This window comes from Quercus suber, unplaced genomic scaffold (genome assembly GCF_002906115.3).
Source record: "Quercus suber isolate HL8 unplaced genomic scaffold, Cork oak 2.0 scaffold_11, whole genome shotgun sequence".
NCBI lineage: Eukaryota > Viridiplantae > Streptophyta > Magnoliopsida > Fagales > Fagaceae > Quercus > Quercus suber.
In genome coordinates, this window is record NW_027069477.1 from 221,761 (window position 1) to 237,068 (window position 15,308).

The following is a 15,308-nucleotide window of genomic DNA, read 5'->3' on the forward strand; positions in this document are numbered from 1 at the left end:
GAAAAAGTTTTGTAATCCAAAATCTAAAGGCGGCATGGGATTCAAGGACCTAAAAGCTTTCAATTTGGCCCTATTAGCTAAGCAAGATTAGAGGATTCAGCAAGATAACAACTCCCTCATTCATAAAGTTTTCAAAGCAAAATTTTTTGCTAAGTCCACCTTTATGGAAGCTCAATTGGGAAGCAGACCATCCTATGTCTAAAGGAGTGTCTTTGCTGCAAAGGGGATCATAGACAAAGGATCCCGATGGTGTATTGGGAATGGTAGATAGGTAAAGGTGTGGGAGGACTAGTGGATCCCCTCTCAGAACACCTTCAAAGTATTAAGCCCGAGGCCCCAAGATTCTGACATTGATGTAGTGGCTGATCTCCTAGATAGAAAGAGTGGCTCATGGGATGCAAATCTGGTGAGATGTACTTTCCTTTCCCACGAAGCCAACACTGTTCTGAGCATTCCTATAAGTCTGAGTCTCCCCCCGGACTCACTGATCTGGGCCTGGACCAAAAATGGTTGTTTCTTGGTTAAGAAGAGCGCATATCAGGTGGCCTTTGGATGGTTGAAAGAAGGCAAACATAAAGATAATGGAGAGGGAACCTCAAATTCCACAAAGTTGGAGAACCTGCGGAAGGACATTTGGAAACTGAATTGTCCAAACAAAGTCAAGCTTTTTATGTGGAAGGCCTGCAAAGATATACTAAAATAAGAAAGGTGCTCACTGAGGACAGCTGCCCCGTTTGTGGAAGGTGTGAATCATCAGGACACATCTTTTGGGACTGCAAGTTGGCTTCAGAGGTCTGGTTTGAGTCAAATTTAACTCTCCCAAATCTCCCCGACTCTCAAAAGGAGTTTATTGACGTTGTTTGGTTTTTGATGGAGACCCAAAAAGTAGTAGATTAGGACCTCTTTGCCATCATAGCGTGGAGCTTATGGAATAATAGGAATTCTGTTAAGCACGAAGGAAGGTGCAAACCAGCTAAATAAATTGTGAGAGAGGCATTGAACCTTGCTAAAGAATTCCAGCAGAACTTCACCCCCGCCCCCCCTAACTAGGCATACTCCCATACCAAAAATTTCTTTTTGGAAGCCCCCATATCAAGGTTGGTATAAGGTAAACGTGGACGGGGCAGTGTTTAAGGAGTTAAATTGCTATGGCGTTGGAGTTGCGATTAGAAATGAAAGGGGGTAGATGATGGGGGCAATGAGCAAAAAGCTCGAACTCCCATTGGGAGCGTTGGAAATAGAAGCGAAGGCAGCCGAGGAAGGAACCTGTTTGGTCAGATAGCTTGGTTTGACCCTGATCATTATTGAAGGTGACTCACAAATAGTGATGAATGCCATTTCTAGTCCTGACCCGTCTGCAAGCTTCATCAAGAAAGTCATTGAAGTAATCAAAAGCTAGCTCATGCATAGCAAAGACTGGAAATCAAATGCCATGCGAAGGTCTTGCAACGTAGCAGCCCACCTGTTGGCCAGACATTCTAAGCTTGTGTCTGAATGTATTATTTGGGTGGAAGATACTCCACCAATGTTGGACTATCAAATTCTAAAAGATGTAACCCGTTTGGGCTTTGTCCCCTATTAATGAAAGTTTAGACCAATTTGAGTATCAAAAGATCAAAAAAAAAAAAAAAAAAAACTACTCTTGTCATTCTTATTCAATATGAAACTTCACACATGCACACCCAACAATCTCTCCCCACATGTGTGAGGCCTTTTTGTGGGCTTTGATTAAGTCCTACTAGACCTTGGCTATGGGTTTTTTTTCCCTTCACCAACGCATCATCAATGGGTCTCTTGTACACCATATATGGAAACCACAAGTCAAATTTCATTTTTTTCAACAATTTTGCAAATTTATTTCATTATTAGAAAGTATTGTCAATTTCATTTTGTATCAATTCATGCATTTCATTTTTTTGTTTTGGAATAATATTGAATAATTAATTTTATATTTAAAATTAATTTTTCTATGAATATGTTTTTTGTAGAAAGATGGAATTAATTCTAGAAAAACTTATCAGGAACGCATGAGAAAATGTGTGTAAAGAAGAAGGCTAATGAACTATATTTTTACAAATGCAATAATGAAGTTAAAGAATGCTAACCCAATTAAATTTGAGTCCAATTAAAGCAAGGAATCAATAGCAATTTGTACTAAATCCAAGTCAAATTTGGACTAGGATTGCTACTTGCACAAGCTTTAAATTTCATCATAATTCATTTCAGTTATCTAACTTTGCCTTCGTACATTTCAGTTCTCTAAGTTTCAAATTTATTTAATTAAAGCATCTTCATCAACTTCGGATAAATATTGTGGTTAATTGTCCAAAAAAAAAATTTTTCCTTCAAATTTTTTTAAATGAAAAAAAAAATTCCAATTAATGATTGAAAAATTATTCTTAATTTAAAAAAAAAATTAACGGAAGTTGACAAAAGGGATTTAATGGAATAAACTTGAAATTTAAAGAACTGAAATGATCAAAAGCAAAATTAGATGACTAAAATGAATTATGGTAAAACTTAGAAAATGAGCTTTGCATTTTAGCTAAAAATATATGACATGTCATATTTAATTGCATCTATCTTCTCAACTAAACACTTAAAACTACAAGTCGTCCGCTCATGCATATTTATCTCTTAGTCTACACGTGTTATTTTCCAATTGGTTAGTGGAGTTCGTTACAGGTGTCGTTTCAGTGTTTCATTCTTCATTCTTCTTTTCCAGTTTCTTTCCTTTTCCCATTGATTATCCAAAATATATATATATATTATTTCGTTCCCACTGACTTAGACTTTGAGTACCCCGCGGTTAGTGGTGCAGCCATGTGAACATCTTTTTAAGGTAGCATTTCTAATGGGTATGATCATTGATCAATGATGACCTGCAAAGCATGAAATATATGAGTATTTTCAAACTCATAATGATGCAATAGAAGTATAGAACCCCAGTGATAGAGAAACTACTGTGCTAACAAACAAAAACTAAATCTACGAACAGTGATTCTTGCTTCTCCAATCAGTAATGCACGACTTAATGCAGTGTATAAAGCAAGAAATAAACCACAAGTCGTTTATGCGGAAACATAAAATGCTTTTCACGTTTTGCTTTCCAACTTCCAAGCTTGCTTTATTCTTTAAGTTCTGCTAGAAGTCAAATTTTTGTGTAAACTCACTCCATGAAAAGAGATGCCAGACTAGCCAAAATGCTTTCCAGTGATCTCTCTTTCCTTTCCACAGATTTTCAATGCTACGTGATCATTGAGTTAGACTTTGAGAACACCGTGATTAGTGGTGCAGCATGGAAACCTCTTTTTATCACACTCCTCCAAACTTTTTATAACCATGACCATCCAACAAAGAACAAGAAACACAACGATAATGGCCAACCTCAGCCTGCTACTAGCGCTTCTCATTCTTTTCACCCCTTCTCTTTGTTGCCGTGAATATCAAAAACAAGCCCTTCTCGAGTTTAAATCCTCTCTCATCAAAACTACTAGTTCTTCCTCATTAGAAAGCCCAGTTGTTGACTTAGAGTCATGGAATTCCACCTCAGATTGTTGCAATTGGAACAGGGTCATTTGTAGTATTCGTTTTCATTCGAGGACTGTGATTGCTCTACATCTTGACTCCCTTGTTCTCAAGCAATCTGTGGAGCCCATAGTGGTGACTTCCACCATCTTGACACCACTCTTTCGCATTAGAAGCTTGATGAAGCTTGACATGGGAGGTAATCAAATACAAGGTGAATTGCCAGGTGACGGCTTTGCCAATTTAAGCAAATTGGTTTATCTTGATTTGAAGAATAATCACTTCAATGGCTCCATTCCCTCTCAACTTTTCCATTTGAGGTATCTTCGATATCTTGATATAAGTGGTAGTTCGTTCCATGGTATTCTTAGTGGGGAAGTGGGCTCTCTTCAAAACTTGCAGGTATTGAAGTTGGAAGATAATTTTTTTGGTGGAAATATCCCCAAGGAGATAGGGAACATGACAAAGTTGCAGCAATTGTGTCTTCGCAGCAACAAGTTTTTTGGTGAAATTCCATCTTCATTTTCGTATTTGAAGGGGTTGGAAGAATTAGACTTGAGGGATAATTCCTTGTCAATGAACATTCCAATTTTTATTGGCAATCTATCCAACATAACTATCTTGGCCTTGAGCAATAACAGGTTGACAGGTAGAATTCCATCGTCTATAGAGAATTTGACGAAGTTGGAAACACTTCAGTTGGAAAACAACCTACTCAGTGAAGAAATTCCATCTTGGTTGTTCACTATCAAGGGCATGAAGCGTCTTTTTCTAGGAGGGAATCATCTAACATGGAATAGCAATGCAAAGATAGAGCCAAAGTGTATGCTATCTGAATTATCTATGAAGTCTTGCGGTCTGGCAGGAGAAATCCCAAATTGGATTTCTAAGCAAAAGACTCTTGAAGTTTTGGACTTGAGTGAGAATGAGCTAGAAGGAATTTTCCCACAATGGCTTGTTGAAATGGAAGTCGGAAGCATATTTCTATCAGATAACAGTCTTACAGGTTCTCTCCCTCCTCGTTTATTCAACTCTCAGAGTTTATTAGTTCTTTCCCTATCTCAAAACAACTTTTTTGGAGAACTGCCAAACAACGTTGGTAATGCAACCTCTCTCATGGTCCTCATGTTGGCCGAAAATTATTTTTTAGGTAAGGTTCCTCAATCTATCTCTAATATTCATTACCTCCTATTACTAGACTTGTCAAGCAATCAATTTTTTGGCAACTTACCAGATTTTAGCTCCAATGATATGCTCAGTTTCATTGACTTTTCTTCTAATGAATTCTCTGGTGAAATTCCAACAAATTTTTCCCAAGAAGTAATACTTCTTGCATTGGGAAAAAATAAGTTTACTGGCCGCTTGCCTAGAAACCTGACCAATATGAGCAAGCTTGAACACCTAGATATCCATGACAACAAAATCACAGGTGAATTGCCAGAGTTTATTAGCCAAATCTCCACCCTTCAAGTCCTAAATTTACGTAACACCACCCTCCAAGGTTCCCTCCCTAATGGTATTTTCAAACTTCGTAGCCTCCAAATTCTTGACCTCTCAAATAACCATCTTGTTGGCAACATCTCTCCAAAGTTTGGAAATTTTTCCGGTATGATTGAAACATCAAACGAATTTTCATCACTCCCTGATTTTCTCACCATCTCAATCGAGTTACATTATCTGATAGTGATTTGGAAGAAGTCAAAACAAAGTCTCTCAAGCCATAACCTCGAACTCTACTCTTTGTTAGACCTATCAATGAACAAACTTTTTGGTGAGATCCCAGCATCATTAGGGAGATTGAAGGATCTAAAGCATCTCAACATCTCACATAACATCCTCTCTGGAAAGGTACCAATAAGTCTTGGTGACCTAGAGAGTCTAGAGAGTTTGGACTTGTCACATAATAAATTATCAGGCTTAATTCCACAATCACTAGCAAAGTTGCAAGAATTGTCTGTTTTGGATGTGAGTAACAATGAGCTCATAGGTAAGATTCCAGTTGGTGGCCAAATGGACACTATGAATGATCCAAACTTTTTTGCCAACAATAGTGGACTATGTGGAATGCAGATTCAAGTTCCATGTGCTGAAGAGCTATCACCAACAGAATCACCAACAGAATCATCAAAGGATGAGAGTAATGAGACATTGTTCTTATGGGAAGGAGTGGGGGTTGGATACTCATTTGGCTTCTTCATAGTTGTGGGAATCCTATATCATACTGGGTATTTTGTTCCTAAACCACTTGCAAATCATCACAGCCAACAAATAAGGCAAAGTGTTTAAGTTTCCAGTCTCATACAAGTTATGTAGTTCATTTTTTTATCAAATATCTAATTCTCTTCATGCAAAGACTTTCAATTAAACAATTATAACCAATAGTCATTCATAAGTATCTATCAGACTATGAGCCGTGTCATTCCACCTCAAAACCAATTGGTGATGAGAAAGACACACTCAAATCTTTTATGGCCTTTGACAAAACATCACGCGTGCCTGTTTGTAAAATGGTTGTAGGGAGTCAAATTGTGGTTCCCCCAACAATATCAATAAATTATATATGACACTGAAATGTAGAACAAAGCGAGAGGGCAACTGAGAATAAATATATAAAATATTATAGTCAAATATAAAATCCATGTAAATTGTTCTCTCTTGTTATACCATTTCTTTTTGGGTTTTCCTCTTCTTCTTCTTTTATTCATTTTTTCTTCTTTTTTTGGCTAGAAGAAAATATATAATGAGGCCAAAAGTACTACACGTTAGTCTAACTTTAGAGTTATCCAACAAAGAACAAAGAAAAACAACAATGGCAAAACTCAGACGCTCCTTCCAACTTTATATGGATTAAAAGAAATTCAACTCAAACACAACAATATTATACTTTCTATACTTAAAATTTTAATATATATATATATATATATTTCAATAGTTAAATTTGCTCGTAAAATATTGGGGGAAAAGAAAACTTTTTCTAAATTATAGGAATGAAAAATGAAATTCATCAAACTTTAGAGATGAAAACTATATTTTAGCCTAGTATAAAAATGCATACATGAATACAACTTTTCATTCTTTGGCTATATGAGATTACACTAAGCAATTCATTATTATTATTATTATTATTATGTTACAATAAGTGGAGAGAGGGATTGCAACATTAGTTCTTTTCATACAAGAGATCAAACAATGTTATTAAAATATAAGACTCTAGACCAATTCACTACTATTATAAGAACAAAGTTTAACTACAAAATTAATTATAGTCTAAGGCTATAACCTTATTCAATATTTTTTTATTGGAGGTGAATTTTGACAAATCCACCAATGGATTACATTTTCTTCTTATATCTTTCATGCTTGCAAAATTTCTAGAAAATTAAAAATCAATAGTTATGTCATCAATAAATTATTTAAATTGCAAGTTTTTGTAGTTTAAAATTGTACATAAAATATAATCTTAAAAATCATATAGTAAATAATATCCAATTAACAAAAAATTTAACATATATATTAAGAGCAAAAAGAACATGTAATCTAACGGTTATATTTTCAAAATATGTAGTAATATTAATGATATTGAGTAAGGTTTTTGTGAGGATAAGAGTCCAAATTTATATATTAGGCCTTGGGCCTTATCCGAGGACGTGGACATGTCCTAGGAGGAGTAAATGATTGGGAGAGGCCTAAAGTTGAGAATCACGTAAAGAAAGGATGGAAGACTATCGTCCAATGAGTATATCCTTCTCGGATACGATGAATATCAGCCAAGCAGATACTTGGACAATTTAGGTGACCTTCCAGGAAATTCCAATGATAAGGATGAACTTTAGGCACGTACAAAGGTGATAAGAATACAGAAATATGTAAAAGAAAAGCTGTTACCACCACATTAAATACATTGCAGCAAATTTTCTGGCCGCATTTATGTGGAGAAAACCCCTGAACAGTGCAATCTCAACCACCACCATTCATAGAGAGCCAAAGAAAATGCCTAATGGGACAAATACTCGAGTGAAGGCTTAAATGATTAACAAGTGTACGATCAAGATGGTATGAAAGGAAACTATATAATGTAAAGACCTCCCATAAGAGGGAGGAGAGAGAGAATAGAAGGAAACGAGAGAGAAAAAGAATAATTGTAGCACTAAGTGTTGAGAATTCAACCTAAATTCCAACTTGTAAGAAACAAAAAAAAAAATAGAGAAAACACACGTCAAAGAAAAATAATCACACGCACTAAATAGTATTTATGTGGTTCGGTAATTTGCCTACGTCCACGGAGTTGCAGGGATTTCACTATTATCAGGAAAAAATACAAAGTGCGACTACAGTGTTTTTCTCTCTCTCTAAAAACACAACAACAGTAGTAGTCACAAATCCTAATTATAAAAGCGGCTTTTATATCCTACTTACAGGGTTACAATGGGCTACAAAACGGGCTAAAAATAAATTAGGCTCCACAAAGCCCAACAAATCTCCCACTTGGAGACTAGTTCAATCATCAACATCAACCATTATCCTCCAAAAGCAATCCCTCATCCCTGCAACTCATCCTTCAGTCCTCAAGCTAGAAGACCAATTGAAACTGCACACAACTTCAACTTCTCAATAATGACACCCTTAGTCAACATGTCTGCCGGGTTCTTATATCCACATATCTTCTCAAGTATTACCAGCTTATCTTCAACAAGGTTCCAGATAAATTGGTATTTTGTCTGTATATGTTTCGACTTTGAATGAAAAGCCGAATTTTTGGCAAGAAAGATTGCACTTTAACTGTCACTGTGTAGAATGCCCATCTCCTACTTCTTATCCAATTCATCTAAGAAACCATGTAACCAAATCATCTCCTTTCCAGCTTCAGTTGCTGCAACATACTCAGCTTCTGTAGTAGGCAAAGTAACAATCTTTTGCAAATTTGAAGCCCATAATATAGCTGTACCACTCAAAGTAAATACAAACCCAGTAGTACTCTTTCTACTATCAACATCACCAGCAAAATCAGCATTTACATAACCTTGCAACTTCAAACTTGCACCTGTAAAGCAAAGACATGTATCTGATGAACCCTTTAGATATCTCAGAATCCACTTGATTGCCTCCCAATGCTGCTTTCCAGGCCTACTCATGAATCTACTCACAACTCCCACTGCATGTGCAATGTCTAGCCTTGTACACACCATAGCATACATCAAGCTGCCAATAGCTTAGGCATAGGGCACCTTGCTCATATGGTCCCTTTCTTCTTCTGTCTTCAGTGACTGTTCTTTGCTCAGTTTGAAATGACTACCCAAGGGTGTGCTCACTGGTTTAGATTCATTCATGTTGAACTTGCTGAGAACTTTCTTCACATACTCTGACTGTGAAAGTTTCAATGTACCATTAGCCTTGTCTCTAATGATTCTCATACCAAGGATCTGCTTTGCAGCTCCTAAATCCTTCATTGCAAACTGTTTTGATAATTGCTTCTTCAAATTATTAATCTCCTCAATGCTAGACCCTACAATGAGCATATCATCCACATACAACAGTAAAATGATATAAGAATTGTCAAAGAATTTAACATAGCAACAATGATCAGCTTCACATCTCTTAAACCCAATTTTATGCATAAAATTGTCAAATTTCTTGTACCACTGTCTAGGAGCTTGTTTTAGGCCATACAAGCACTTTCTCAATTTGCAAACTAGATTCGCTTGTCCCTGAATAATAAACCCTTCTGACTGAATCATGTAAAGGTCTTCTTCCAAATCACCATGAAGGAATGTCGTCTTCACATCTAACTGCTCAAAATGTAAGTTTTCTGCAGCCACCATTCCCAGCACCAGTCTAATTGTTGACATCTTCACAACTGGAGAAAATATCTCTGTGTAGTCAATGCCTTCCTTCTGCTGGAACCCTTTAACAACTAATCTGGCCTTGTAATGTTTGCTACCATCATGCTCATTCTTTATTCTGTATACCCACTTGTTGTGTAAAACCTTCTTTCCTACTGGCAATTCAATCAATTCTTATGTCTGATTCCCCAACAAGGAATCCATCTCATCCTTCATGGCTAACTCCCACTTGCTTGAATTTTCATCTTGCAAGGCTTCATCATAACACTCTGGCTCACCACCATCAGTCAATAGTAGATAATTTAAAGCGGGTGAATAACGCTGTGGAGGTCTAATGTTCCTAGAAGATCTGCAAACTTCAGCTACAAGTGTACTCTGATCTACTTGTGAATCTACATTCTTCTTATTTTCTTCACCCCTTTTCTGGACAATACTTTCAGTCAATCCATCTAAGTTGACAAACTCAGATTTCTTTTGATCTATCTTTGCAATATCTGAGACTACAGTTGACTTGTCCTTATACATAACCTGTTCAATAAATATCACATTTCTACTTCTAATGATTTTCCTGTTTTGTTCATCCTAAAACCTATAGCCAAATTTCTCATCACCATAGCCAATGAAAAAACATATTTTAGACTTAGCATCAAGTTTACTACGAGCATCAGAATCAATATGAACATAAGAAACACAACCAAAAACTTTTAAATGGGAAAACTTTACCTCTTTATCGCTCCAAACCTCCTCAGGAAGTTTGAACTCCATGGGAACTGATGGCCCTTGGTTTATCAGGTAAGCTGCAGTGCTAACAGCATCAGCCCAGAAAGTTTTTGGTAGTCCAGCATGCAACCTCATACTCCTAGCACGCTCATTAAGAGTTCTGTTCATGCGCTCAGCCACACCATTCTGCTTGTGGTGTCCCAGGAATGGTCTTTTCCATCCTAATTCCTTATGCAGCATAATACTCACTGAACCCTCCATCTATGTACTCTCCTCCATTATCAGACCTCAAACATTTTAGTTTTAAACTTGTTTCTGTCTCAACCATAGCCTTCCACTTCTTAAAAGTTTCAAATACATCAGATTTATTTTTCAGAAAATAAACTCATACCTTTCTGCTTGAGTCATCAATGAAAGTGATGTAGTACCTTGAACCTCCAAGGGATGCAACCAGAGAAGGCCCCCACAAATCAGTGTGCACTAACTCCAATTTTTCAGCCTTCGGTATCCTGCCAGTTTTCAAGAAGCTCACCTTTTTCTGCTTTCCTAAGATGGAGCTTTCACACATGTCAAAATCAATAGACTTCAATTCTGGTAGTTTTCCTTTTGATAGCAACATCTTCATCCCTTTCTCACTCATGTGACCAAGTCTGCGGTGCTATAGGCTTGTATCAGTACTTGCATCAGTAATTGCAATTGTGTCTCTTGGACTTGAGGTCATATATAGAGTACCAATCTTCTTTCCACGGGCAAATACCCTAGCTCCCTTTGTAACCTTCCAAGTACCACCAACAAATAATATTGCATGCCCTTCATCATCAAGTTATCCAACAGAAATCAAATTCCTCCTCAAGTCAGGAATATGTCGAACCTTCTCCAATAACCAAACAGACCCATTGGGCAACAATATCCGGACGTCTCCCATACCTACAACATCCAAGGCTGAACCATCAGCCAAATACACCTTACCGAAATCACCTACAATATAATTCTGTATGATTTCTCGATGTGGAGTGGTATGAAACGAAGCTCCTGAGTCCAAAATCCAATCATCAAATGGACTGTCTACTGCAAGAAGTAATGCATCCTGTACCTCTTCTGTTACAACATTAGCAGAATCATCTTCATTCTTCTTTTTAGGATTTTTGCATTGATTCCTAAAGTGACCTATTTTCCCACAATTCCAGCATTGTACTTGTTGGCCTGATTTAGATTTACTTCTGTTCTGATTAGAATTTCTGGATTTTGATCTACCCCGATTTGAATTTCTGTTATTACCTCTGCCTCTTGTCTCAAGGTTTAGGGCAGAACCAGATCCTGAGGTTTCACCTGCATCTCTTCTGCGAATCTCTTCAGCCAGAATTAAATCTCGAATATCATTGTACTTGAGCTTTTCCTTTCCTGTAGAATTACTTACTGCCATCCTCATTGCGTCCCAACTGTTTGGCAAAGAAGCCAAGACGATCAGAGCACGAATCTCATCATCAAAATCAATTTTTACAGACGACAATTGATTTGTGATAGTGTTAAATTTGTTCAGATGTTGTGCTACTGATGCATTCTCTATCATCTTCAAATTGAATAGTTTCTTCATCAGATGCACCTTATTATTTGCTGACGGCTTTTCATACATACCAGACAAAGCCTTCATCAGATTTGCTGTGGTCTTCTCCTTCACAACATTGTGTGCAACAGACCTAGACAGAGTTAACCTGATAACTCCTAGTACCTATCTGTCAAGAAGAGCCCATTCATCAGCCTTCATAGCCTCAGGTTTTGTCCCCAAAAGAGGCAGATGCAATTTCCTCCCATAAAGATAATCTTCAATCTGCATCCTCCAATACGCAAAGTCTATGCCATCAAACTTTTCTATTCCAGACGCCTTTCCTGCTTCCTCTGCCATTGCTCCCACTCAAACCTAACCCTAGGCTCTGATGCCAATTGTTGAGAATTCAACCTAAATTCCAACCTGTGAGAAACAAAAAAAATAGAGAAAACACACGTCAAAGAAAAATAATCACACGCACTAGATAGTATTTATGTGGTTCGGCAATTTGCCTACGTCCACAGAGTTGCAGGGATTTCACTATTATCAAGGAAAAATACAAAGTGCGGCTACAGTGTTTTTCTCTCTCTCTAAATACACAACAACAGTAGTAGTCACAAACCCTAATTATAAAAGCGGTTTTTATATCCTACTTACAGGGTTACAATGGGCTACAAAACGGGCCAAAAATAAACGAGGCTCCACAAAGCCCAACACTAAGGACTATTATCTTTCAGGAATATTGTTTCAATTCATAATCAATCTCCTTGGACACTAATTTCATCGACTTTTAAGTGTGTTTTCATGTTTGTTTATCTTTAAATCCTTACTAGCCGTTGTCCAATTCGCAAATAGCCCAGCTCTAATACACACTCTCTACAAATTCATTGTATTAGGCTTATTGGGCTCACTTCCCATATCTTGTAGGTTTGGGCTACAAATCATGACCCTACAATTGGCGCCGTCTATGGGAAGAGCTTGAGCGATAGTGAAAGCAACAGTTGATGATGGCAGAACCAGGTCCATAACCAGCAGAATCCAGGGCATCCCAACACGATAATCATTTTCTCAACTTGGAACAAAGAGGTGATCGTGAAGGTAGTGTGCATACCACACATACTGACCAAAACCAACCTTGAGATGGAAGTCATATTTCCCATGCAGAGAATAACAAGAACATGCAACTAGAGATTGATCAATTAAAAAGGGAGTTGCGCCATGCAAAGAGGAAGCGGACTTCTTCGAATTCTGATGATTATTCCGATGAAGAACAGGATGTTAATTACAGACGGAGGTCTCAAACCCCACCTAGTGAATCTTTTTCCTATGAGGATGAGCATTATCGTAAATGACAGTCTCGAAACCCGTCATGTGGAGGCGTAGGAAATGACGCTATGAGCAAGGCCTTGACCCAAATCTCCAAGTCACCTTTCACGCGTAAGATTGAAGAGGCAAGACTTCCTCGTCATTTTCATCAGCCAACATTCACTATCTATAATGGTCGAACAAACCCTGTGGAGCATGTGAGCCATTTCAACCAAAGAATGACTGTCCATTCCAAGGATGAAACTTTGATGTGTAAGGTTTTTCCCTCTAGTCTAGGACCAGTTGCAATGAGATGGTTCGATAGTCTAAAAGAAGATTCTATAAGTTCCTTCAAAAAGCTTACTCAGGTATTTGGTTCCCATTTTGTCACATGTCGTAGAGTCGCTCAGCCTTTGGCTTCCCTGCTATCCTTGAACATGCAAGAGGGTGAGACCCTGAAAACGTATTCAGATAGGTACTGGGAGATGTTTAATGAGATGGATGGCGATTTTGATGAAGTGGCCCTCAGTACTTTTAAGCTCAGCCTCCCCACTGACCATGGTTTGAGAAAATCTCTGAGTGGCAGACCTGTCACCAGTGTGCGTCAACTGATTGAAAGGATTGATAAGTATAAAATGGTTGAAGAGGATCAACAGCAGGGGAAATGGAAGGATAAGGTTATCTCTCAAGAGATGAGGGATTTCAGGTCAAATCGTTACAGTAACAATGGACCACGGAGAGATTTTGTCGGACAATCAGGGTCGGCGAGTCTTCAAGCAGTCAATGCCGTGTTCGAGAGCCAGTGCATCAGGTTTTGGAGAAGATTAAAAATGAACCGTTCTTTAATCGACCAAATAAGATGATGGGAAATCCTGAAAGACGTAATCATAACCTCTATTGCCAGTACCATTAGGATCATGGCATAACACAGAAGATTGTAGGAGTCTGTGGGATCACTTGGACTAGCTTGTCCATGAGGGCAAATTAAAATAACTCTTGCATCACTCCAATGGTCAGGGGAGCCAGGCAAGTTTGAAGCCTTGAAGAGATGAATCTTCAAGACCCCTCTTAAGGACCATCAATGTCATCTTCGCTGCACCATGGAGAATAGGATCCTGCCCATCCAAGGTGATGTCATCCACAGGAGACAATAATCAGGATCCGAAGAGGGCTAAAATGGATATTTCACCAGTCCTAGGCTTCTCAGATGAGGATAAGATTGGAACCATCCAACCCCATGACGACGCTTTGGTAATCACCCTTAAAATTAGAGGGTATGATGTGAAGAGGGTGATGATGGACCAAGGCAGTGGAGCTGAGATAATGTACCCCGGCCTCTATAAGGGGCTGAACTTAAAACCTGAGGACTTAACGCCCTATAGTTCCCCCTAGTGAGTTTCGATGGAAAAGTCGTTGTCCCAAAGGACCAAATAGGACTACCTGTGCAAACTGGTCCGAAGGTAGTAGAGGTAGATTTCATTGTTGTAGACGCGTATTCAACCTATACTGCAATCATGGCAAATCCTGGCTTCATACGCTAAGGGCTATTTCCTCTACTCTACATCAAAAGGTTAAGTATCCATCTAAAGGCCAGGTTAAAGAAATTTTGGGAGATCAATCTGTGGCCAAACAATGCTTGGTGGCTGCCATTCAACATAAGCCCGAGTTTGAATCCTCAACCCATGTTGAAAAGGATTTATAGCAGTTAAAACCTCCAGCGTTGCCCATCAATGATTCAGCCGAGGAGGTGAGGTGTAAAGATTTGGTAAAAGTTGCTATCGGGGACGATCCAAAGAAGTTCTTTCAGATTGGATCTCAGTTGCCTCCTCAAGAGAAGCAAGAGCTGATAGAATTCCTTAGAAGAAACATTGATGTATTTGCCTGGAATGCTTATGAAGCCCCGAGGGTGGACCCATAATTCATATGTCACCACTTGAAAGTCAACACTATCACCCCTAGGAAACAACCTCCTCGGCGCCCATCCAAGGAGCACACTGATGCAGTACGAGAGGAAGTAACAAAACTTAAGTAAGCTGGAGCTATTAAAAAAGTGTTTTATTCTGAATGACTAGCGAATACTGTGGTGGTGAAGAAGAAGAGTGGGAAATGGCAAGTGCGCATAGATTTCACGGACTTGAATAAAGCTTGCCCTAAAGATCAATTCCCTATGCCTAAAATACACCAGCTAGTGGATGCCACTGTTGGCCATCCTTGAATGAGTTTTCTGGATGCCTTTCAAGGTTATCACCAAATACCTTTAGCTTTGGATGATCAGGAGAAGACTGCTTTTGTTACCTTTATTAGGAACTACCACTACAAAGTAATGTCATTTGGCTTGAAAAACGCAAGATCCACCTACCAAAGAATGA

General features: G+C 38.3%; 2 protein-coding genes across 2 annotated transcripts; both read left to right on the forward strand.

Moving 5' to 3' along the window:
• The first annotated feature begins 3,378 nt into the window (after window positions 1-3,378).
• Window positions 3,379-5,880, forward strand: LOC111997131 (receptor-like protein 46). Its single transcript, XM_024029194.2, has one exon. The coding sequence runs from the start codon at window positions 3,379-3,381 to the stop codon at window positions 5,812-5,814; it is 2,436 nt and encodes an 811-aa protein (XP_023884962.1). The 3' UTR covers window positions 5,815-5,880.
• A 7,148-nt stretch (window positions 5,881-13,028) lies between these two features.
• LOC111994389 (uncharacterized) lies at window positions 13,029-13,802 on the forward strand. The gene has a single exon (XM_065779131.1). The coding sequence runs from the start codon at window positions 13,029-13,031 to the stop codon at window positions 13,800-13,802; it is 774 nt and encodes a 257-aa protein (XP_065635203.1).
• Window positions 13,803-15,308: the final 1,506 nt, after the last annotated feature.

Excerpts from the sequence above, each read along its gene's own strand:
- LOC111997131 (XM_024029194.2), top strand. The coding sequence starts at position 3,379 with ATGGCCAACCTCAGCCTGCTACTAGCGCTTCTCATTCTTTTCACCCCT.
- LOC111994389 (XM_065779131.1), top strand. The coding sequence starts at position 13,029 with ATGAGCAAGGCCTTGACCCAAATCTCCAAGTCACCTTTCACGCGTAAG.